Consider the following 24094-nt stretch of genomic DNA (forward strand, 5'->3'; position numbering starts at 1 on the left):
CAATGACTGGAATGAACTGCAAAAATCACTGAAGCTGGAGACTCATATCTCTCTCACTAGCTTTAAGCACCAGCTGTCAGAGCAGCTCACAGATCACTGCACCTGTACATAGCCCATCTGTAAATAGCCCATCCAACTACCACATCCCCATACTGTATTTATTTATCTTGGTCTTTTGCATCCCAGTATCTCTACTTGCACATTCATCTTCTGCACATCTATCACTCCAGTGTTTAATTGGTATATTGTAATTATTTTGCCACCATGGCCTATTTATTGCCTTACCTCCCTTATCTTACCTCATTTGCACACACTGTATATAGACCTTTTCTACTGTATTGTTTATTTATTCCATGTGTAACTAGCCTACCTGGTTAAATAAAGGTGAAATAAAACTAATAGTAATTGGGTCACAATGTATACAGTAGCAGCCTCTGTGTTAGTGATGGCTGTTTAGCAGTCGGATGGCCTTGAGATAGATTGAAAAACAGGATCTCTCGGTCCCAGCTTTGATGCACCTGTGCTGACCTCGCCTTCTGTATGATAACGGTGTGAACAGACAGTGGCTCGGATGATTGTTGTCCTTAATGATCTTTTTGGCCTTCCTGTGACATCGGGTGCTGTAGGTGTTATGGAGGGCAGGTAGTTTGCCCCCGGTGATGCGTTGTGCAAACCGCACCATCGTCTGGAGAGCCTTGCGGTTGAGGGCGGTGCAGTTGCCGTACCAGGCTGTGATACAGCCCTACAGGATGATCTTGATTGTGCATCTGTAAAAGTTTGTCAAGGTTTTGGTTAACAACCCAAATTTCTTCAGCCTTCTGAGGTTGAAGAGGCACTGTTGTGCCTTCTTCACCACACTGTCTGTGTGGGTGGACCATTTCAGTTTGTCTGTGATGTGTAAGCCCAGGAACTTAACTTTCTACCTTCCCCTGCTGTCCCTTCGATGTGGATAGGGAGGTGCTCCCTCTGCTGTTTCCTGAAGTCCACAATCATCTCCTTTGCTTTGTTGACGTAGAGTGAGAGGTTGTTTTACTGACACCACACTCCGAGTGCCCTCACCTCCTTCCTGTAGGCTGTCTCGTCATTGTTGGTGATCAAGCCCACTAATGCTGTGTCATCTGCAAACCTGATGATTGAGTTGGAGGCGTGTATGGCCACGCAGTCATGGGTGAACAGGGAGTACAGGAGGGGGCTGAGCACACACCCTTGTGGGGCCCCAGTGTTGAGGGTCAGCGAAGTGGAGATGTTGTTTCCTACCTTCACCACCTGGGGTGGCCGGTCAGAAAGTCCTGGACCCAGTTGCACAGGGTTTAGTTAAGACCCAGGGCCTCCAGCTTGATGATGAGCTTGGAGGGTACTATGGTGTTGAATGCTGAGCTGTAGTCAATGAACATAATTCTTATTCTCATGAGTTTAGTTCAACTGAACCCAAAATATAAGCTTGTTTTACTCCAATGTTTGTAAACGATGTAAATGTAAACAAACACTATGTAGCCTCAACATGGTCAGAACTATGATGTTGATATCATGGATGGTGGTTACATTTCTCCAGGCCCATCCCTCAGCCCTTTTACCTAAACAGGAGCTGATATTGTTTCTACTGTTGATTGTCACTTTAAAGGGAAGTGTGCATCTTCAGGTTCAAATGATTGAAAAATGGAATAAGAAATTACACAGACGAATTGTACATTCTTTAGTGGCACCGACTGGTAAGATGCTTGAGGAGGGTGGTCACGTGTGCTAGAAATGCAGAGGTCCTGGATTCATGCCTCGGGGTGAGCCAAATTAGGAGGACATGGTACTCTAAGCAAGCAGCGTGATGTCCGTTACACATGCACGCACAAGCATGTGTACGACTGAGGAACATAGTTCTGCCTGTCTTAAAATAATGACATCACACACACAGTCTGAAAGGAAACTAATTAGAAAGTAGGAGACCATAGCAACCAACCTGCACTGCTGCTCAGTGAGTGAGAGTACGATATAATGAGTGGGGGGAGAGGGTTATATGGTTATGTGATGTATTGACAAAGCAGTGTCTGGGCCATGACAGAGAGGTGACTGTATTGATTAAATGCTCTCCTGCTATTTCGCTGCCTCATTATTCCATCAATCAGTGATCTGATGTTAGCATTTTTAACAGCCAGGGAGCACCACACACAGAGACTGCCTCTCTGTCTCTCTGTTTCTGACCTCAACCAAAGACCACAACCCAATCACTAACGGGAGCTGTTCTGTTTGGTGTGCCATGGGAGGGTGTGCAGTTAGGTTAGAGAACATTGGTTCAGCAGAGGGTAGTTACATATTCACTTTCCTCTGTCCAGACAGTCTGATCGTTATGCTCTTTCACCCCGGGGATTATGGTTAGTGGTTCAAATTGTATAATGTGGTCGTAGCCTGTAAAATGTTAAGGGCATGGTGTTGTTTGAGTAACTTTGCCTTGGATCTGAAAACTTGTGTTATTTATTTAACCCTTATTTTACCAGGTACTTTGACTGAGAACCCATTCTAATTTACAGCAACGATCTGGGTAATAGTTACAGGGGATAGGAGGGGGGATGAATGAGCCAATTGTAAGCTGGGATGACTTTTACCTCAGTGGGCTTACATCAAATCAAAGTTGATTTGTCACGTGCGCCGAATATAACCCTTACAGTGAAATGCTTACTTGCAGGCTCTGACCAATGCGAAAAAAAGTGTGTGTGTTTGTGTGTGTAGGTAAGTAAAGAAATAAAACAACAGTAAAAAGACATTTGAAAAAAAGAGTAGCAGGGCTATATACAGACACCTGTTAGTCAGGCTTATTGAAGTAGTATGTACATGTAGGTATCGTTAAAGTGACATGCATATATGATGAACAGAGAGTAGCAGATGCGTAAAAAGAGGGGTTGGCGGGTGGTGGGACACAATACAGATAGCCCGGGTTGGCCAATGTGCTAAAAGGTCTGACTCACGTTGGCTACGGAGAGCGTGATCACACAGTCGTCCGGAACAGCTGATGCTCTCATGCATGCCTCAGTGTTGCTTGCCTCGAAGCGAGCATAGAAGTGATTTAGCTCGTGTCACTGGGCAGCTCGCAGCTGTGCTTCCCCTTGTAGTCTGTAATAGTTTGCAAGCCCTGCCACATCCGACGAGCATCAGAGCCGGTGTAGTATGAGTCTGAAATAATATACAGCAAAAAAAACAGGGTTCGATACCCAGTCATTTACATACATGTATGCCTTGTTCTCTCTCTCTCTCTCTCTCTCTCAGCGCCATGAACAAGATGAAGAACTTTAAGCGACGTTTCTCTCTGTCTGTCCCTCGCACTGAGACCATCGAGGAAAACGAGTTCACTGAGCAAATCAACCAGCTCAACATCCAACACACTCAGGGTAAGACCTCTAACTACCTTGCACTGCCTGTCCAACACTGTCCAATGACACACAGCAAATCATCTCCTCTGTCCTCCTTGTATCCGGTGGGTCTTGCTGTTATGAGTGTTGCTAATGGATGACAGCGTTTTGGGACTATATTTAGAAACAGAAAGCTCAAAATCCTGATCCCAGATCTTACACTACTTTCTCCTCCATACATTTATTCATCCTTTTATTAATGGATCAGGCCATTCTTTGATCCGTTTGTAATCAAACCACCAGCCCAATCATCTCTGTACCAGCCCCACTCTGTCCCCACAGCCTGTATATCACTGATTTCCAGCTAAGGGAAGGCTGCAGTTTGATGAGTTTAGGACACACATTTACACAAGCTCCGAGTGGAGAGATAGAAGAGAGGAGAAGCAGAAAGAGAGGTGTGTGTGTAAGAGAGGACAGGAGAGGGAGAGACGGAGAGGGAGGGGGAGAGAGAGATGGAGAGGGAGGGGGAGAGAGAGATGGAGTGGGGGGGAAGAGAGAAAGATGGAGAGGGAGGGAGAGAGAAAGATGGAGAGGGAGGGAGAGAGAAAGATGGAGAGGGAGGGAGAGAGAAAGATGGAGAGGGAGGGAGAGAGAAAGATGGAGAGGGAGGGAGAGAGAAAGATGGAGAGGGAGGGAGAGAGAGAAAGATGGAGAGGGAGGGAGAGAGAGAGAGAAAGATGGATGGAGGGAGGTTGAGAGAGACAGAGGGAGGCAGGCAGGGAGAGAGAAAGACGGAGGGAGGGAGGGAGAGAGAAAGACGGAGAGGGAGGGGTGGAAGAGTGAGACGGGGTGCTGGGAGCTGAGGCTGATGGGGATTAGCAGTGTTCAAGACACATTTATACAAGCCAATCTCCCATGTTGTAGGCCACTGGGTCAGAGCAACAACCATCCTCTCATCTGGCACTAGTCTGCCCTGCAGCAGTGAAAGAAAACCTTTTAACCATTGTGCTCTGGTGTTCATAGTGTTCTTTAGGCTCTCTGTCAATCCAGACATTCTACCCTTCGCAACCCCTTATTCCATCACAGCCTGTTTCAGACAATAACTGAACAAAGATTTCATGAAATAATCATTGATTTCTGCAACAGTGAATCAGGGCGATGCTGTCCAACTTTCTGTCCATGTTTGGAGTGACGGACTTGGCTGACATTTTTCCCAGAATTAACCACATAACCTAACATTCCTTTCAACTCCTAATGAGTTTGGGATAAAACATCAGCAACACAACCTTTCCTAGACTCTCAAATAATGTTTTTTCACATCAAGATAAAGCTCAATCATATTCCCTGACACTGAAATACCAGAACACACAAAAAGTTTGTCACATGCATCAGAGCAGCTGTCTTTACAGGGGTCATGTCTTTATTGTTTCTAATGGATCTTTATTGCAAACAAAAAGAGAAACACAATAAGCTCGCAGATCAGAATGACTATATATAGGTGTATATCCTTAAGGCAGTTTTATCAACATAATATCTCCTTCAGTCGCCTGTCTCGGTAGGTAAGCAAAAAAATTCAATTAGTCACGTCTGAGTGAGAGATTAATTCATTAGCAAACCTTACAGGCTAACGTGTGTGTACCAGGGAGGCCACCCGTCCACCTGCCAGTCTAATCTTTACGCCAATCTAATAGAGCAACCTAGTTTACAGTGCCTTCGGGAAGTATTCAGACCCCTTGACTTTTTCCACAATTTGTTAGTTTACAGCCTTATTCTAAAATGTATTAAATAGTTTTTCCCCTCATCAATCTACACACCGCATAATGACAAAGCAAAAACGTATCACATTTCCATAAGTATTCAGACCCTTTACTCAGTACTTTGTTATAGCACCTGTGGCCCGATTACAGCCTTAGAGTATTCTTGGGTATGACGCTACAAGCTTGGCACACCTGTATTTGGGGAGTTTCTTCCATTCTTCTCTGCAGATCCTCTGAAGCTCTGTCAGGTTGGATAGGGAGCGTTGCTGCACAGCTATTTTTAGGTCTCCAGAGATGTTTGATCGGGTTCCGGTCTGGGCTCTGGCTGGGCCACTCAATGACACTTAGAGATTTGTCCCAAAGCCACTCCTGTGGTGTCTTGCCTGTGTGCTTAGGGTCGTTGTCCTGTTGGAAGGTGAACCTTCGCCCCACTTTGAGGTCCTGAGGGCTCGGGAGCAGGTTTTCTAAAAAGGTTCTCCCATCTCCACAGGGGAACTATAGAGCACTGTCAGAGTGACCATCAGGTTCTTGGTCACCTCCCTGACCAAGGCCCTTCTCCACCTCCCAAACCAAGGCCATTCTCTCTCGATTTCTCAGTTTGGCCAGCTCTAGGAAGAGTCTTGGTGGTTCCAAACTTGTTCCATTTAAGAATGATGGAGGGCACTGTTCTTGGGGACCTTCAACGCTGCAGACATTTTTTGGTACTCTTCTTCAGATCTGTGTTTCGACACAATCCTGTCTCGGCGCTCTACGGACAATTCCTTCGACCTCATGGCTTGCTCTTTGCTTTGATATGCACTGTAAACTGTGAGACCTTTATATAGACAGTTGTGTGCCTTTCTAAATCATGTCCAATCAACTGTATTTACCACAGGTGGACTCCAGTCAAGTTGTAGAAACATCTCAAGGATGATCAATGGAAACAGGATGCACCTGAGCATAATTTCGAGTCTCATACCAAAGGGTCTTAATAATTATGTAAATAAGGTATCTGTTTTTTTTTATATACATTTGCAAACATTTCTAAAAACTTGTTTTAGCTTTGACATTATGGGGTATTGTGTGTAGATATCTGAGGATTATTTATTTAGTCAATTTTAGAACAAGGCTATAACAAAATGTGGAAAAAGTCAAGGGGTAAAGTTTCACTATATTAAATAATACTTTTATATGCTGATGGAAAGATAAACATAATGAAATAATTGAATTAGTTCAGGTCATCACATTAAACACTGTCATACAAAATTTTACCAGAGCCAGCTAGAGAAGAATGGATGCCCCATCGGTAGAAAACATCGTAGTAGCCTACAACAGTAAGCTTCATTAGAAATGCAACTCTGAGAGGAACTAACAGTCAGCAGACAGCTCCTGTCTTGAATTTGAGTTTCCTACCTGGCCATGTGAGAGCCTTTGTCTGCCCTTTAATACATTATTCACAGATGTCTATATTATCTCCCAATTTACATAGGATAGGACTATAACACACAGTCTTTTAAATATACACATAGGCTGAAGACTCTGTACCCTCTCATTATAAAGAACAATATTATTGTGAACACTGTTTTCTTCCTGCTGTACCCGCACACCAACAAAAACACGACTACAAACTATCTCACACTCACTAACTCTCCTTCTTTGTGGACATGGCCTTACATAAATACATCTTGTGGTCCACTTATTGGATTGCCCTTTTCCAAACAAGCTGTCTTATACCTTTGTGTGTGTGTGTGCACACGTCTCACCTGCCCTGACCCCAATTACAAGCAGACAGATCAAAGGGTTGCTGTAACTGTGATATTTAAATGACCAGCCTGCTCCCTTTATTTCTTCCCCTCTCGCTCTCTCGTTCTGTGCCCACCCATAGCAGAAGTATTAATCAAACTAAGATGTCATCATAGCTATCTTTCTCACCATTAATCTATCACCACTTCATACTAGAGGTCGACCGATTAATCGGAATGGCCAATTAATTAGGGACGATTTCAAGTTTTCATAACAATCGGAAATCGGTATTTTTGGACACCAATTTGGCCTATTTATTTACACCTCCATTTAATTTTTATTTAACTAGGCAGGTCAGTTAAGGACACATTCTTATTTTCAATGACGGCCTAGGAACGGTGGGCTAACTGCCTTGTTCAGGGGCAGAACCACAGATTTTTACCTTGTCAGCTCGAGGATTCAATCTTGCAACCGTACAGTTAACCAGTCCAACACTCTAACCATCTGCCTCTCATTGCACTCCACGAGGAGCCTGCCTGTTACGTGAATGCAGTAAGCCAAGCTAAGTTGCTAGCTAGCATTAAACTTGTAAAAAACAATCAATCATAATTACTAGTTAACTACACATGGTTGATGATATTACTAGTTTATCTAGCGTGTCCTGCGTTGCAGGTAATCGATGCGGTGCGTATTCGCGAAAAAGGACTGTCCTTGCTCCAATGTGTACCTAACCATAAACATCAATGCCTTTCTTAAAATCAATACACAGAAGTATATATTTTTAAACCTGCATATTTAGCGTAAAGCAATCCAGGTTAGCAGGCAATATTAACCAGGTGAAATTGTGTCACTGCTCTTGCGTTCATTGCACGCAGTCAGTGTATATGCAACAGTTTGGGCCGCATAATTTGCCAGAATTTTAAGAATAAATGTTTTCGAAATGATAGATTCCGGATTCGACCATATTAATGACCTAAGGCTTGTATTCCTGTGTGTTGTTAAGTTATAACTAAGTCTATGATTTGATAGAGCAGTCTGACTGAGCGGTGGTAGGCACAAGCAGGCTCGTAAGCATTCATTCAAACAGCACTTTCATGCGTTTTGCCAGCAGCTCTTCGTTGTGCTTCAATCATTGTGCTGTTTATGACTTCAAGCCTATCAACTCCCGAGATTAGGCTGGTGTAACCGATGTTAAATGGCTAGCTAGTTAGCAGGGGGGGGGGGGGGGCTATTAGCGTTTCAAACGTCACTCGCTCTGAGACTTGGAGTGGTTGTTCCCCCCTGCTCTTCATGGGTAACGCTGCATCGAGGGTGGCTGTTGTCAATGTGATCCTGGTTCGAGCCCTGGTAGGAGCGAGGAGAGGGACAGAAGCTATACTGTTACACTGGCAATACTAAAGTGCCTATAAGAACATCCAATAGTCAAAGGTTAATGAAATACAAATGGTATAGAGAGAAATAGTCCTATACTTCCTATAATAACTACAACCTAAAACTTCTTACCTGGGAATATTGAAGACTCATGTTGAAAGTAACCACCAGCTTTCATATGTTCTTATGTTCTGAGCAAGGAACTTAAACGTTAGCTTTCTTATATGGCACATATTGCACTTTTACTTTCTTCTCCAACACTTTGTTTTTGCACGATTTAAACCAAATTGAACATGTTTCATTATTTATTTGAGGCTACATTGATTTTATTGATGTATTATATTAAGTTAAAATAAGTGTTCATTCAGTATTGTTGTAATTGTCATTATTACAAATACATTTTTTTTTTTAAATCAGCCGATTAATCGGTATCGGCTTTTTTTGGTCCTCCAATTATCGGTGTTAAAATCATAATCGGTCGACCTCTACTTCATTCCATCCAATTCCCTCTCTCTCGCCTTCGTTGATCTCTCGATCTCTATTCCATCTCTCTATCGCTCTTTTGCCCAATCAAATTTTCACCTTATTTTTCGAACACTTAAGTGAGCTGGTTAGATACTTGCCTTCTGCCTATGAATGATTAACTTTTATTTAACTAAAATCTACCATCTAAATTTCCATCATCATCATTTGCGTGCATGTACACCAGAAATGGTATCTGTGTTTGCAGACACAAGTGTATCTACTAATAAAAGGAAGACTGTGGGTGCAGGAATAAATATTAATGGATGAGCTATCTGTCAGAGAGAGAGGAGACAAGAGAAGGAAACAGAGAAAGAGGGGGGAGAGGAGACCGAGAGAGAGAGAGAGAGGGGAGGGGTGCGAAGAGAGAATATTTCCCTCTGTTTAGCCCTATCCTCACATGCTTTTGTTAGCAATCAGTGTCTCCATGGAAACAAGGAGTTAAAGAGCTCACTGCAGACTACATCAAACACCTCAGGAGGCAATTGGCTGAACACACACAAGAACGTGCAGAAGCAGAAACACACCCTAGCAACGGTCATTGAAATTGTTAAAAGGTTTTAAAAACTATTTTAATAAATGCAACAGTTGGACAATGGATAAACACTTTTTTTTTTTAAATGTATTTTAGGAGATACTCTTATCAAGAGTGACTTACAGTACTGAGTGCATACATTTTCATACCTCTTCGTACTGGTCCTCTGTGGGGATCCAACCCACAACCCTGACATTGCCATGCTCTACCAACTGAGCCTCGTGGCACTACATTTTTCACATTTTTATGAATGGAGTTCAGGCATTATATTTATTGTCAAATGGCAAAAAAATGTACTTGTGTGTGTGTGTGTATATAAACTACCGTTCAAAAGTTTGGGGTCACATAGAAATGTCCTTGTTTTGAAAGAAAAGCACATTTTTGTCCATTAAAATAACATCAAATTGATCAGAAATAAGGTGTTGTCACGTTCTGACCTTAGTTCCTTTGTTTTGTCTTAGTTTTAGTATGGTCAGGGTGTGAGTTGGGGTGGGCAGTCTGTTCTTTTTTCTATGATTTGGGATTTCTGTGTTTGGCCTGGTATGGTTCTCAATCAGAGGCAGCTGTCAATCGTTGTCCCTGATTGAGAACCATACTTAGGTAGCCTGTTTTCACCCTTGAGTTGTGGGTGATTATTTTCTGTTGAGTGTTTGTATTCTGCACCAGACAGAACTGTTTCGGTTTCGTTCGTTCACTTTGTTGTTTTGTATTGCAGTGTTCAGTTTGATTAATTAAAATATTAACATCATGAACACATACCATGCTGCGCTTTGGTCCTCCGATCCTTCCTACTACTCCTCAGAGGAGGAGGAAGAAGAAACCCGTTACAAGTGTAACACCTTCCGGTTACTAGTCCAACGCTCTAACCACTAGGCTACCGTGCCGCCCCTTTTGACTGATACTTTATATATTTTATTATTATCAAATACAACCGGTGTAGGCCTTACAGTGAAATGCTTACTTACGAGCTCCCAACCAAAAATACGGACAAAAATAAGAGATAAAAGTAACAAGTAAATAAAGAGCAGCAGTAAAACAACAATAGCGAGACTATATACAGGGGTGTACCAGTACAGAGTCAATGTGCGGGAGCATCGGTTAGTTGAGGTAGTATGTACATGTAGGTAGAGTTATTAAAGTGACTATGCTTAGATGACAACAGAGGTCCTGAATGGCAGTAGAGGAGTAGAGGTCCTGGATGGCAGGAAGTTTGGCCCGTGTACTGGGCCGTTCACACTACCCTCTGTAGTACTTTGTGGTCGGAGGCTGAGCAGTTGCCATACCAGGCAGTGATGCAACAAGTCAGGATGCTCTCGAAGGTGCAGCTGTAGAACCTTTTGAGGATCTGAGGACCCATGCCATATCTTTTCAGTCTCCTGAGGGAGAATAGGTTTTGTTGTGCCCTCTTCACGACTGTCTTGGTGTGCTTGGACCATGTTAGTTTGTTGATGATGTGGACACCAAGGAACTTGAAGCTCTCAACCTGCTCAACTGCAGACCCGTCGATGAGAATGGAGGCGTGCTCGGTCCTCTTTTTCCTGTAGTCCACAATCATCTCTTTTGTCTTGGTCACGTTGAGGGAGACGTTGTTGTCCTGGCACCACATGACCAGGTCTCTGACCTCCTCCTTATAGACTGTCTCGTTGTTGTCAGTGATCAGGCCTCCCACTGTTGTGTTATCGGCAAATTGAATGATGGTGTTGGAGTCAAATAAGTGAACATGGAGTACAGGAGGGGACTGAGCAAGCAAGACTGAGGATCAGCATTGCGGATGTGTTGTTACCTACCCAGGAAGTCCAGGATCCAGTTGCAGAGGGAGGTGTTTAGTCCAAGGGTCCTTATCTTATTGATGAGCTTTGAGGGCACTATGGTGTTGAACACTGAGCTGTAGTCAATGAATAGCATTCTCACATAGGTGTCCCTTTTGTCCAGCTGGGCAGTGTGGAGTGCAATAGAGATTGCATCATGTGTGGATCTGTTGGGGTGGTATGCAAATTGAAGTGGGTCTAGGGATTTCTGGGATAATGGTGTTGATGTGAACCATGGCCAGCCTTTCAAAGCACTTCATGACTACAGGCGTGAGTGCTACGGGTCGGTAGTCATTTAGGCACTATGGTGGTCTGCTTAAAACATGTTGGTACTACAGACTCGAACAGGGAGAGGTTGAACATTTCAGTGTAGACACTTGCCAGTTGGTCAGCACATGCTCGCAGTACTCGTCCTGGTAATCCGTCTGGCCCTGTGGCCATGTGAATGTTGACCTGTTTAAAGGTCTAACTCACCGGCTGCGGAGAGCGTGATCACAGTCTTCTGGAACAGCTGGTGCTCTCATGCATGTTTCAGTGTTATTTGCCTCGAAGCAAGCATAGAAGTAGTTTAGCTCGTCTGGTAGGCGCATGTCACTGGGCAGCTCTCGGCTGTGCTTCCCTTTGTAGTCTGTAATGGTTTGCAAGCCCTGCCACATCTGACGAGCGTCAGAGCCGGTGTGGTATAATTCGACTTTAGTCCTGTATTGACGCTTTGCCTGTTTGATGGTTTGTCGGAGGGCATAGCGGGATTTCTTATCAGCTACCGGGTTAGAGTCCTGCTCCTTGAAAGCGGCAGCTCTAGCCTTTAGCTCAGTGTTGATGCTGCCTGTAATCCATGGCTTCTGGTTGGGGTATGTATGTACAGTCACTGTGGGGACAACGTCATCGATGCACTTATTGATGAAGCTAATAACAGTTGTGGTGTACTCCATATTCCAGTCTGTGCTAGCAAAACAGTCCTGTAGCTTAGCATCTGCTTCATCTGATCACTTTTTATTGATCTTGTCACTGGTGCTTCCCTCTAATTGTTGATTGTAAGCAGGAATCAGGAGGATAGTATTATGGTCAGATTTGTTAAATTGAGGGCGAGGGAGAACTTTGTATGCATCTCTGTGTGTGGAGTATACAGTTGAAGTCGGAAGTTTACATACACTTAGGTTGGAGTCATTAAAACTCGTTTTTCAACCATTCCACAGATTTCTTGTAAACAAACTATAGTTTTGGCAGGTCGGTTAGGACATTTAATTTGTGCATGACACAAGTCATTTTTCCAACAATTGTGTACAGACAGATTATTTCACTTATAATTCACTGTATCACAATTCCAGTGGGTCAGAAGTTTACATACACTAAGTTGACTGTGCATTTAAACAGATTGGAAAATGCCAAAAAATTATGTCATGGCTTTAGAAGCTTCTGGTAGGCTAATTTACATAATTTGAGTCAATTGGGGGTGTACCTGTGAGTGTATTTCAAGGCCTACCTTCAAATATGATGCCTCTGCTTGACATCATGGGAAAATCAAAAGAACCAGGACCTCAGATAAAAAAAAGATTGTAGACCTCCACAAATCTGGTTCATCCTTGGGGGCAATTTCCAAACACCTGAAGGTACCAAGTTCATCTGTACAAACAATAGTATGCAAGTATAAACACCATAGGACCACACAGCCGCCTTACCGCTCAGCAAGGAGACATGTTCTGTCTCCTAGAGATGAACATACTTTGGTGCGAAAAGTGCAAATCAATCCCAGAACAACAGCAAAGAACATTGTGAAGATGCTGGTGGAAGCAGGTACAAAGTATCTATATCCACAGTAAAATTAGTCCTAAATCGACATAACCTGAAAGGCCGGTCAGCAAGGAAGAAGCCACTGCTCCAAAACCGCCGTAAAAAAGCCAGACTACGGTTTGCAACTGCACATGGGGACAAAGATCGTACTTTTTGGAGAAATATCCTCTGGTCTGATGAAACAAAAATAGAACTGTTTGGCCATAATGACCATAGTTATGTTTGGAGGAAAAAGGGGGAGGCTTGCAAGCCGAAGAACACCATCCCGACCATGAAGCACGGGGTGGCAGCATCATGTTGTGGGGGTGCTTTGCTGCAGGAGGGAATGGTGCATTTCACAAAATAGATGGCGTCATGAGGAAGAAAAATGATGTGGATATATTGAAGCAACACCTAAAGACATCAGTTAGGAAGTTCAAGCTTGGTCGGAAATGGGTCTTCCAAATGGACAATGACCCCAAGCATACTTCCAGAGTTGTGGCAAAATGGCTTAAGGACAACAAAGTCAAGGTACTGAAGTGGCCATCACAAAGCCCTGACCTCAATCCTATAGAACATTTGTGGGCAGAACTGAAACAGTGTGTGCACAGTGTGTGCAAGCATGGAGGCCTATTACCCTGACTCAGTTACACCAGCTCTGTCAGGAGGAATGGGCCAATATTCACCCAACTTATTGTGGGAAGCTTGTGGAAGGCTATCCGAAACATTTGACCCAAGTTAATCAATTTAAAGGCAATGCTATCAATATTAATTGAGTGTATGTAAACTTCTGACCCACTGGGAATGTGATGAAGAAATAAAAGCTGAAATAAATCATTCTCTCTACTATTATTCTGATATTTCACATTCTTAAAATAAAGTGGTGATCCTAACTGACCTACGACAGGGAATGTTTACTTGGATTAAATGTCAGGAATTGTGAAAAACTGAGTTTAAATGTATTTGGCTAAGGTGTATGTAAACTTCCCACTTCAACTGTACATGTAACGGATGTCGTCGGGAGAAAGAGAGGAGGACCAAAGCGCAGCGTGGTAAGTGTTCATGATGATGTTTAATTAAAACTCAGAACACTAAACAATAAATGACAACGTGAATTTACCAAAACCGAAACACTCACACGGAAACAAACACCCACAAACCAAAAGTGAAACCCAGGCTACCTAAGTATGATTCTCAATCAGGGACAACAATTGACAGCTGCCTCTGATTGAGAACCATACTAGGCCGAACTCAAAAACCAACATAGAAAAACAAACAGACTGCCCACCCCAACTCACGCCCTGACCATACTAACACAAAGGAACTATGGTCACAACGTGACAGTACCTATACAAACTTTACATTGTTTGCGAGATCAGACATACTATAATCCAAGTGTTCATTTTCGGAACTTGCCTTCATTTCAGTCCATCTCATTTGTAAACATTTCAACTGTATTAAATCATTACTTTTTTCAATTACACAAAAAATGAACAACCATCAAAATAAATGGCTGAATACGACAGATCCTCAAGTGGGTGGGTTATGCGCGTTGCTACTGTACGCACACACACACACACACACACACATCAAATCACTATACACACATAGGCACACATGCACATACATAGAGGTTTCAATCGGTGTGATGGAAGAGACACATATCCACTCCAAACACATCCAAAAGCAGTGAGACCAACAATCCATTCACATACAGGGTCAAACCAAGGCTGAAACACTCCACCTTGAGCTGTTCAACGGCCTGACACAGTTACACATGCACACACTTCCACACAGTATAGCTGATACAGCCTTGTGTAGTGTCCAGACTGAAAGAGTGCTGTGTTGTTTCATAAAGAGTAATTGTCCACTCAATATGTTGTGTACAAAACTGAAGAGGATAGATTGTTAAAGCAAGTGTGTGTGTGTGTGTGTGTATGAGGCTACAATATGTATTTATCAGTATCTGTGTGTTACGTTTTCTATAACACTAAAGTGTATGTTGTCTCCCTCTCTGTCTGACCTGCAGCACTGACTCCAGACAGCCTGACTCTGCCGTCACTGCACCCTGAGGCCAGTCCCAGTCCAGTGAGCCCTGAGCCAGTCGTACCTGGAGCACAGTCCCCCTCCCAGCTCCAGTACCGCAGCAAAGCACCACACCGACGCTTCTCTATGGAAGTGAGACAGGGAGGGAGAGTTGGGAAGAAAGACAAATGCATATAAAATATAGAGAGTTTAGATGTGATAAAGTTAATATTGACAGACCGATTAGTGTAGTGTAGCTCAAAACACCAATCTGAAAGGAACTGCTATACTGAGAGAGACACTAAGTAAATATAGCCTCCTGTACAAGTCAGGTAACACATTACTTGAAGGGGGTATATATAAGGCATTCATAAAACCGTTATGAAACCAGTCATAACACCATTATGATATCATAAGTGACTGGGTTCCTCTCCTCCCTCTCCAGGCTGAGTGGCCATAACTTCCTCTCAGCCTCAGAACAGCAGTAGCTGCTACACAGCCCACAGGGAATTACAAGCCATCATCGGAATTTTCTTTCTTTACCGTCTCTCGCTTTATTTCTTCTTCTTTTTTGCTGAATTCTCTCACTAAAGGTATGTCACGGCTGGGTTTAGTAACCCAGCCGTGACATACCTTTAGTGAGAGAATTCAGCCGTATTACTTTTCAACAAAAATAACTGCAAAGAGCGACTGTCACAAATGTATATGTTTGTGTACGCACGTACAAACGAGCACACACACCCTGGGGAAATGTACATACACACAAAAACTTTATTTTAGACAGTTCCAGATGTGTATTACAGGGGGACGTGTGAGATAGTCACTCACGGGAGAAATTGTGTCAGAGGGTGAGAGACTGGGGAAAAAGATTAATTGAACAGAGGTTTGATTAATCTCGGCCTATATTCAAACAGGTCTCCATTCATACAGAATAGACTCACAGAGAGATGACATTCTCAAACCAATAGTTGTCTAATCATCCCTAGCTTTAAATAGCCACAAACCTCTGGCAATGAACATTCTGGTGCAATGTGTCATTGATAATATGAGAATATTGCCCATTTATGATGGTATGTATATTGACGAATACTGATTGATTATGTGTGAGTGTTGCATATTGATGACGGATTATTGATTGTCTGCAGGACGTGAGTAAGCGTATGTCTCTGCCCATGGACATCCGCCTTCCTCCGGAGTTCCTCAAGAAGCTGCAGATGGAGAGAGAGATGGAGAGTGAGAACAACTCTCCTCCCTGCAAACCCCTCAGCCGCATGTCTCGACGGGCTTCACTGGTTAGTACCCCATACCTCGTACCCCTACTGTATACCTCATACTCCTATACCCTAATACACCCATACCCTAAATCAAACCCCTCAAACGCATGTCCCTACGGGCTTCACTGTTCAGTATCACATACCTGTACCACTATATACCATAATACACCCATACCCCAATACACTAAATCAAACCACTCAGACGCATGTCCCTACGGGCATCACTGGTCAGTATCCTGTACCCCCTATACCCCAATAGCCTAATATACCCATACCACAACACCCAGTAGGCTACCGCCTATACCCAATATCACAGTATCCCAATACCATGATCCCTAAATCATATGGTCATAACCATAAATATCCCTTTACCATCCATAACCCTACAGCACAGTTACCCTACACATAACTAACCAATATTCTAATACTGTAATAATACCCTAATGCCCTAACCATAGTAGGCTACCTAATGTGTTTTTCCATGCAGTCTGACATTGGCTTTGGAAAGCTGGAGACGTACGTGAAACTGGGCAAACTGGGAGAGGTAAGTGTGTGTCGCTATGGTCACACTCTTTCAGCTGCAGTTCAAGCCACACATCCAGCTGATGGAATAGGTGCAGGATACAGAGAATAACATGTGAAAATAAAGGAGAAACTTGAAAGTAAAGGTGTGTGGGTGTTATCAGCGTGTGGGTGTTATCAGCGTGTGGGTGTTATCGGCGTGTGGGTGTTATCGGCGTGTGGGTGTTATCGGCGTGTGGGTGTTATCGGCGTGTGGGTGTTATCGGCGTGTGGGTGTTATCGGCGTGTGGGTGTTATCGGCGTGTGGGTGTTATCGGCGTGTGGGTGTTATCGGCGTGTGGGTGTTATCGGCGTGTGGGTGTTATCGGCGTGTGGGTGTTATCGGCGTGTGGGTGTTATCGGCGTGTGGGTGTTATCGGCGTGTGGTTATTATCAGTGTGTGGGTATTCACCTTCCCTTTTACCTCATCTAGCTCCCTTAAGAAAGTCTAACAGGAAACAAGTGAGTCAACACATTCTCTGGGGACATACTGGGTTTCACCAATCTACAATAGCTGGATAGGTGTAAGCAATCCCCCTACTTAGTTTTCTTCATATGTCTTACACCTATTCAGTCCTGCCAGATCTGTGAAGGGGAGTGAACATGGGCCGCATCAGGGTGGGAGCAGTGTTCTGGAATGTATTGCAGTCTAGGTCATCTCAAACCAGAGGGGGGAGTTAAAACATGTGTTTACAGTAAACTAACAGAACCAATGAATGGTCAACCATGACTGCTCCTCCACATAACAATGTGGTCCTCTTTAAATATCTTACATCCTGCCATGAAACAAGTCATTGTTTCAAGAGGGAGACAGCAATGACATAAAGCTGCCTGGTAGCTAAATGAACCTTATTCTTAATAGGTTATGGTTAGGGGTAACGTTATAGGGTTAGACTCAGTAGTTAAAAGGGTCAGGGTTAGACATTTGGCATTGACTATTCCTTCCTGTTTCCTATTTCCTGATCCCGTGTAGGGGACGTATGCCACCGTTTTTAAGGGTCGGAGCAAACTGACAGAGAACCTGGTGGCGCTGAAAGAGATTAGGCTAGAGCACGAGGAGGGAGCGCCCTGTACAGCTATCAGAGAAGGTAACACACAGCACCCTATACAACCATTAAACCTCTCTCCTAACCTCTGCTCATCCCTCATCACACCACACATACCCACAAACGTGTTTCAACAGGGCTGAGATTTACTACTGTAGCTCATTTTCTCTCTGCCAACAAGAAGTGTGAACAGTTTGTGTCATGAACAGTGCTTGTGCCCATAGAAATGGATGTGACGCCACCCAGTGGAGCTAAAATGTAATTACCATGTCATCCATGCAGCCAGAGGTACATCCAACCATTTTCTCTGTCTCTGCAGTGTCTCTACTGAAGAACCTAAAACACGCCAACATTGTCACACTGCATGACATCATACACACAGATCGCTCCCTCACTCTTGTCTTTGAGTACCTGGTGAGTAGTTCAAACATCTTTCAAATACTTTGAGCAGTTTAATAATCAGTATCTTTTTTTTTTACATAGCTTCATGTTCTTAAATAGTGTGTGTGTTTTGTCTGTGTGTCTCTCAGGACAGTGATCTGAAACAGTACCTGGACAACTGTGGAAACCTGATGAGCATGAACAACGTCAAGGTTAGTCCCCAGAGCAATAGAGAGTTTGGCAACCTTTTAGAAACAGACGCCATGTAGTTGCCAATGAGCAGTCCATTTATCCATTCATGACAAGAATTTGGATTCTAATTTTAGAAGTTCAGTAACATTCTGTAGCATTGTTTAAAATTAAGAAAAATTCCAGGAATTGCTATTGGTCAATACTTCTCATCGGGAGCTAACATGGCTGCCGTGTGGAATTATTTGATTGTATTGTATCATGTAAATGTATCAGAAAGCAGAAACCTCAATGTCCTAACTCTAAATATATGGTTATTGTCACCCCTACTGAAAACAGTTCATCTTCTCTTCTTCTCTCTCTCTCTGTAGATCTTTATGTTCCAGTTGTTACGTGGTCTGTCCTACTGCCATAAGAGGAAGATCCTTCACAGAGACCTCAAACCTCAGAATCTGCTCATCAACGACAAGGGAGAGCTCAAACTAGCTGACTTTGGTATGACATGCACACACATACAGATAGTCTCCCCATACAGATAGATACACAGACATTGGTAACTTAGCAACCTTTTCAACACCCATTCGGCATGTAGATGACCAGATCAGTAGATAACGTTCCCTCTCGGAGATCCAGCTCATGACTGTTTGTTTGATTGGTCAGGTCTGGCACGGGCCAAGTCTGTCCCCACTAAGACCTACTCCAACGAAGTGGTGACTCTATGGTACCGCCCCCCTGAAGTACTTCTGGGTACCACAGAGTACTCTACACCCATCGACATGTGGTGAGTCGTACACTACACAGGTACACACAAAAATGCACACCCACACAGACCTCCATTCTGACTCAGAGAGACAGAATCCTTTCAGAAAACCTCTACATGTCTGTCACATTGATTAACCTTCATAAACAACAATGGAAACCTAAATGAGAGAAACCATGTTTTGATCAGATGTCTTGTCCACACTATACATGATCACAGCAACATAGCTAAGCTGTTCCTTCACTTAACTCACATATAAGCCATCACTCCTGATATGAGTAATCACCATGGTGATCATTTCTGCATCACATGAATTTACCTTGAATCTTCAAATGCTGTTATCCAGCAACACAATACAGCAACTTTCAACTAATTCGCAACACATTTTCATCAGTGGATGGGTCTCCATCAGAGCAGAGGACATCATTGTACTCTCTTACACCTTGGCTTGTACACAGGCCTGCTCTTAGATTTGTGTGTGTGTCTCTGTTCTACTGACGAATCTCCTGCTCTGTGTCAAATCAAGTTTTTATTTGTCACATACTTTGTAAACAACAGGTGTAGACTAACAGTGAAATATTTACTTATGTGTCTGTGTGCGTGTGTGGTGTGTGTACATGGTGGTCTAGACCATGTGATGTGAGTCCATCAGTGTGAGTGTGTGTGCGGCTCCAGGGGTTTGTTATTTCCATACACACTGTGTAGCATTACCACCTCCCTTCAGGCATTAGTCTCCAAAGATCACTTTGGACATGTTCCAGAACATCAAAACTGTGATGTATCATGGGTCAATTGTGAATGACTGACTGATCTACAAATAATCTGCTATGTCAAACGCACCCTTTACTTTCCATTTCAAACCTCTGTGTCTGTGCTTCCTGTGTCTGTGTTAAAGGGGCGTGGGCTGTATTCTATTTGAGATGGCGACAGGTCGTCCCATGTTCCCCGGCTCCTCAGTGAAAGAGGAGCTGCACTTAGTCTTCAGAATCATTGGTAATTCTACTCTTTCATTTATACCACTGGGCAATTGTGCAGGTAACTAGATTCAAAGACATTCAGACAACCCCCCCCCCCCATACAGACATAGAATATGAAGCATTTACATTAACCTTTCTCTCTCTCTCTCTCCCTCTCTCTCAGGTACCCCAAAAGAAGACAGCTGGCCAGGTATCTCCAATAATGATGAGTTCAGATCCTACATGTTCCCCGAGTACAGACCTCAGCCACTCATCAACCACGTGCCTAGGTAACACAACCACAGCATTACCGCAATAAGACCACTCACCAACCACTAGCTCAGGTAACACAAACCACAACCCAGTAACATAACCAGAATCTACTGTCCTCTCCAGGCTGGATACTGAGGGGATTGACATGCTAACTGCTTTACTCCTGGTAAGAAAAACACTTACACCAACCTGTAACCAATAGTGTTCAATACCAAACCTTTATTCTGGCGTTGTGTGCATCTCCGTGTTATTTCAGTATGACACTAGGACCAGAGTCTCAGCTGAAGCATCTCTTAGACACACCTACTTCCTCACCCTGGGAGAGAACATCCACAGCCTTGCAGACAGTAAGAAACACACATTAAATGTATTTGACTTCAATCATGTGGTGAGAATGATGTATTAAGTTGCAATTTATGTTTTGTGCTTCATGCTCTCTATCTCACTCCCTCCCTCTCACTCTCTCACCTCTCTCTCTCTAGCCTCCTCTGTGTTTTCTCTCAGAGAAATTAAACTACAGAAAGACCCAGGCCACCGCAGCTCAGTGTTCCAGCCTCCAGGTACAACAAATACAGTACTACTCCCATAAACCATCACAATAACACAAATAACAACTACTGCAAATAAACCATGAAACATGTTCAGTTCATTCATGTGATCCTCCTGTTCTCTTTACCAAACCCAGGTCGGGGGAAGAACAGAAGGCAGAGCATATTCTAAAGGACGACCAGCCGATGGAGTGCAGACAGGGCGAGAGAAACCCTCAAGGAGGAATCGGCTTTGAAGACAAACACACTCCAATCCCTCATACAAACAGAAATACAAATGCAAACACAAACATCCAGGTCACATCAGTCTAACCTAAAAGGTATTTCCTGGTTAAATAAAGGTTCAAGTTAAATTTACACACACACACACACATCTAATCCTCTCCATCCCCACAACAGAGGATGGATACAGACAGGGTTTCTGAGAATAAACTAGCACTACACCTCAAACGTCTTGGAGCCGAGTTCCCTCTATATGAGCATTCTACTGTCATGATTCTGGGACTGACCAGGAAGTATCTCCCATTCTCCTACCCAATCCCCTTCCTACTCAGCCCCCGGCAGACACCCAAGCTAACCAATCACTCTGCATGTTTCAATGATCTCCACTTCTCCCTTTCCCTTCCTCCTCTCCTTCTGTTCATGTCCCCTTGTAATAAAATAACACAGAGTTAGCACCTTGCAACACAACCACCATCTGAGACCAAAACTCTAAATCTAAACTAAATCTGAATGGTTGGGCAAACCTGCCTCTACATAACCACCCCTTGATTTCACCTAGTGGGGATTTCATTCAAATCAGTATTACAGTTTTTGAAATGGCCTTAGTAAAATGTGCTTGAGATTTCTTTCTTCAAAATATGATATAAAGAAACCTATGGGCATTTGCTTTGCATTAGTGAATAACACACGTTTAGTGTTCGTATCACTGAGTCTCCTATTTGCACAAGCCTGAAATCACCTCTGAAGAGTGTTCCTGGACTGGCTCTAGATTAAGATGAAGAAGGATCAGACAAAGACCATTACATAATAAACCCGGAATTGCAAATGGAAACTGACTATTCCAATTGGTTTATTCACTTCCATTCACTGGAGCACAAATTCTGATCTCCCCACTTCTCTCTGAAGTGTGCAGTTGTCCCCCCCCCCCCCCCCATATGAAATGGGCTTGGGAACTCCAATTGGCTCCCAGAGCAGATATAGGATATAGGATCACTGTCTAATCTGTCTCCATTTTATGCTTGGACCGAGCCTCTCTTCTAACAGTCTCACCTTACCTCTCACCTACCTCTCTCCTAACCTAGGGTGCATCTAGTCTTGAGGGGGTTCCTCTTCTCCTCTCATTCATCTAAACTGCTATAAAAAAAGACAGGGTCACTGAAAAGCAATTTGGGGTAAGCCTACTAGGATTCAATCTGTTTACACCTCTGTGTGTCCAGCGCATTTCTATCTGATGAAAGAAAGGGAACAAGGAGAGGGAGCCACTATAGACTACTCAGATGCAGTTCTCTCTACCCCACACTGGAGACAATGCCAATAATCTTCTAGAGATAACTTTCCTTGTCTCCTTTACTTCCTCACCACCTAACTGAAAAAAACAGACAGGTAAAAGCAATATGGTGGACACTTCTCCAGTCCTATCAGTGGCCATGAAGGAAATAAGGTAAGGATGGGAAGCCAAAAGCATTGGGACCCACTGGGAGAGATGGTGATCTGTGTATTACACTTTAAAACTTCCCCTCTGTTTATTTTAGCAACCTCTGGGGCAGAAGTATTATCCTACTGTATATGTTTTGCTGTGGTAAATAAAGATATTTTAAATAATGTACTGTAATGAAAATAAATCATATGTACCTTAAAGGCCCAGTGCAGTCAAATGTGATATTCCTGTGTTTTATGTATATTTCCACACTATGAGGTTTGAGTAATACTGTGAAAATGATGATAATGCCCTTTTGGTGTAAGAGCTGTTTGAAAATACCACCCGTTTACTGCCAGGTGGTAAATTAGTTAATAGTCAAATAAGAAAGAGAGTTCCAAACCTCTCTGGCAATAACAGCGAGTTTTCAGTTTTCCCCTCAATCAGACCACTCCCATTTAGTCTTAGCAAAATTAGACATTTCTCTTCGCTAAGGAAGCTATCTGGTTATTTAGATATTAGTTTATTTTAGACAATTTGAATAGACAGCAATCACAGTAAGGTACTTAATTGTAAACCAGAAATGACTTGATGTCTGATAAAAATATCTGCATTGGACCTTTAAGAGATGTTTTTCTTCTTTCTCAGTGAATTTTATGCCAGATGATACAAGTGATGACTGTATTAAATGACTGTAGATGATGTCTAAATGTTTTATAAAAGATAAAGTATATTTAGATTTTGTATCAAATGTGATATTCAATATTTTGTGTGATTTATCTACAGGACTATTATTAAAACAAGAGAAACTGAATGTATTGTGACTGCCAAGAAGCCAAAAGTGATCAAATAATAAATAACTGATAAATTAATAAATTATATCATTCTGTAGCACAATGACCGTCTCTGATTCAGTACTTATACACAATGCGGTCTATGACTGAGCGTCTTCAATCATGACGGAAAATAAATAGAAAGCAAGAAAATGTAGTGTTCAATAGGTGTCACAATTCCAAATCTGGCTTTTCATACTAACTTGGACATTTAATCATCCATATTTCGTCACTCATGATCTACTTTAAGATATTGACCATAACCTATTTATTAAGATCATGAATCTCGTGGTCATAATGCGATTGAGGAAAACCAACAGGAGTCGCAACACAGACCACTAGTCAATGGACAAACCCAGCACTATTCCATAAAAATGCATTACACGGAAAATAACGACAATGGCACTTCACATAACATAGATTATTGCTAAACAGTCAAATCTAGCGTGGAAGATGCAGGCGCGAAAATCTGATACCAATTTTGGAGGGGACAATTACATAACATTTTCTCAAGAGCAATTCCTGAGGGGGACACCAAAAGTAGTGCTGTAACACAGCCTACGTTGTAATATGTTAAATGTATATTGAGGAACCATAATCACTACTACTGGATAATTGATAGGTACAGTAGTTAACTGAAGGGTTGTCCCAACTTGTTCAAATGTTTAAATCATTATAATAATAATAATTATAGCACTGTTCCTTATCAGTCCAGTATGTACCTGGTTAAATAAAGGTGAAATACAATTTTTTAAAGTTCCCTGGCGACAATTTAGCTTTTGCAACGAG

The 24094-nt window shown here is 42.8% G+C and overlaps 1 protein-coding gene across 3 annotated transcripts in view; it reads left to right on the top strand.

Annotated features, from left to right (window-relative positions):
* cdk18 (cyclin dependent kinase 18) overlaps positions 1-23369 on the top strand; it is a 45786-nt gene extending 22417 nt beyond the window's left edge. For all 3 annotated transcript variants that reach the window (XM_020483380.2, XM_020483381.2, XM_031825140.1), the window contains 15 exons: positions 3253-3374; positions 14850-14998; positions 15991-16137; positions 16607-16663; positions 17654-17768; positions 18046-18140; positions 18257-18319; positions 18668-18791; positions 18957-19077; positions 19952-20049; positions 20197-20302; positions 20409-20451; positions 20542-20632; positions 20768-20845; positions 20971-23369. In XM_020483380.2, coding sequence (XP_020338969.1) covers positions 3257-3374; positions 14850-14998; positions 15991-16137; positions 16607-16663; positions 17654-17768; positions 18046-18140; positions 18257-18319; positions 18668-18791; positions 18957-19077; positions 19952-20049; positions 20197-20302; positions 20409-20451; positions 20542-20632; positions 20768-20845; positions 20971-21005 — 1440 coding nt within the window. In that variant the 5' untranslated portion in view covers positions 3253-3256 and the 3' untranslated portion in view covers positions 21006-23369. The remainder of the gene's footprint in view (positions 1-3252; positions 3375-14849; positions 14999-15990; positions 16138-16606; positions 16664-17653; positions 17769-18045; positions 18141-18256; positions 18320-18667; positions 18792-18956; positions 19078-19951; positions 20050-20196; positions 20303-20408; positions 20452-20541; positions 20633-20767; positions 20846-20970) is intronic.
* The last annotated feature ends 725 nt before the right edge of the window (positions 23370-24094 follow it).

The sequence above is a fragment of the Oncorhynchus kisutch genome, linkage group LG5 (genome assembly GCF_002021735.2).
Source record: "Oncorhynchus kisutch isolate 150728-3 linkage group LG5, Okis_V2, whole genome shotgun sequence".
NCBI lineage: Eukaryota > Metazoa > Chordata > Actinopteri > Salmoniformes > Salmonidae > Oncorhynchus > Oncorhynchus kisutch.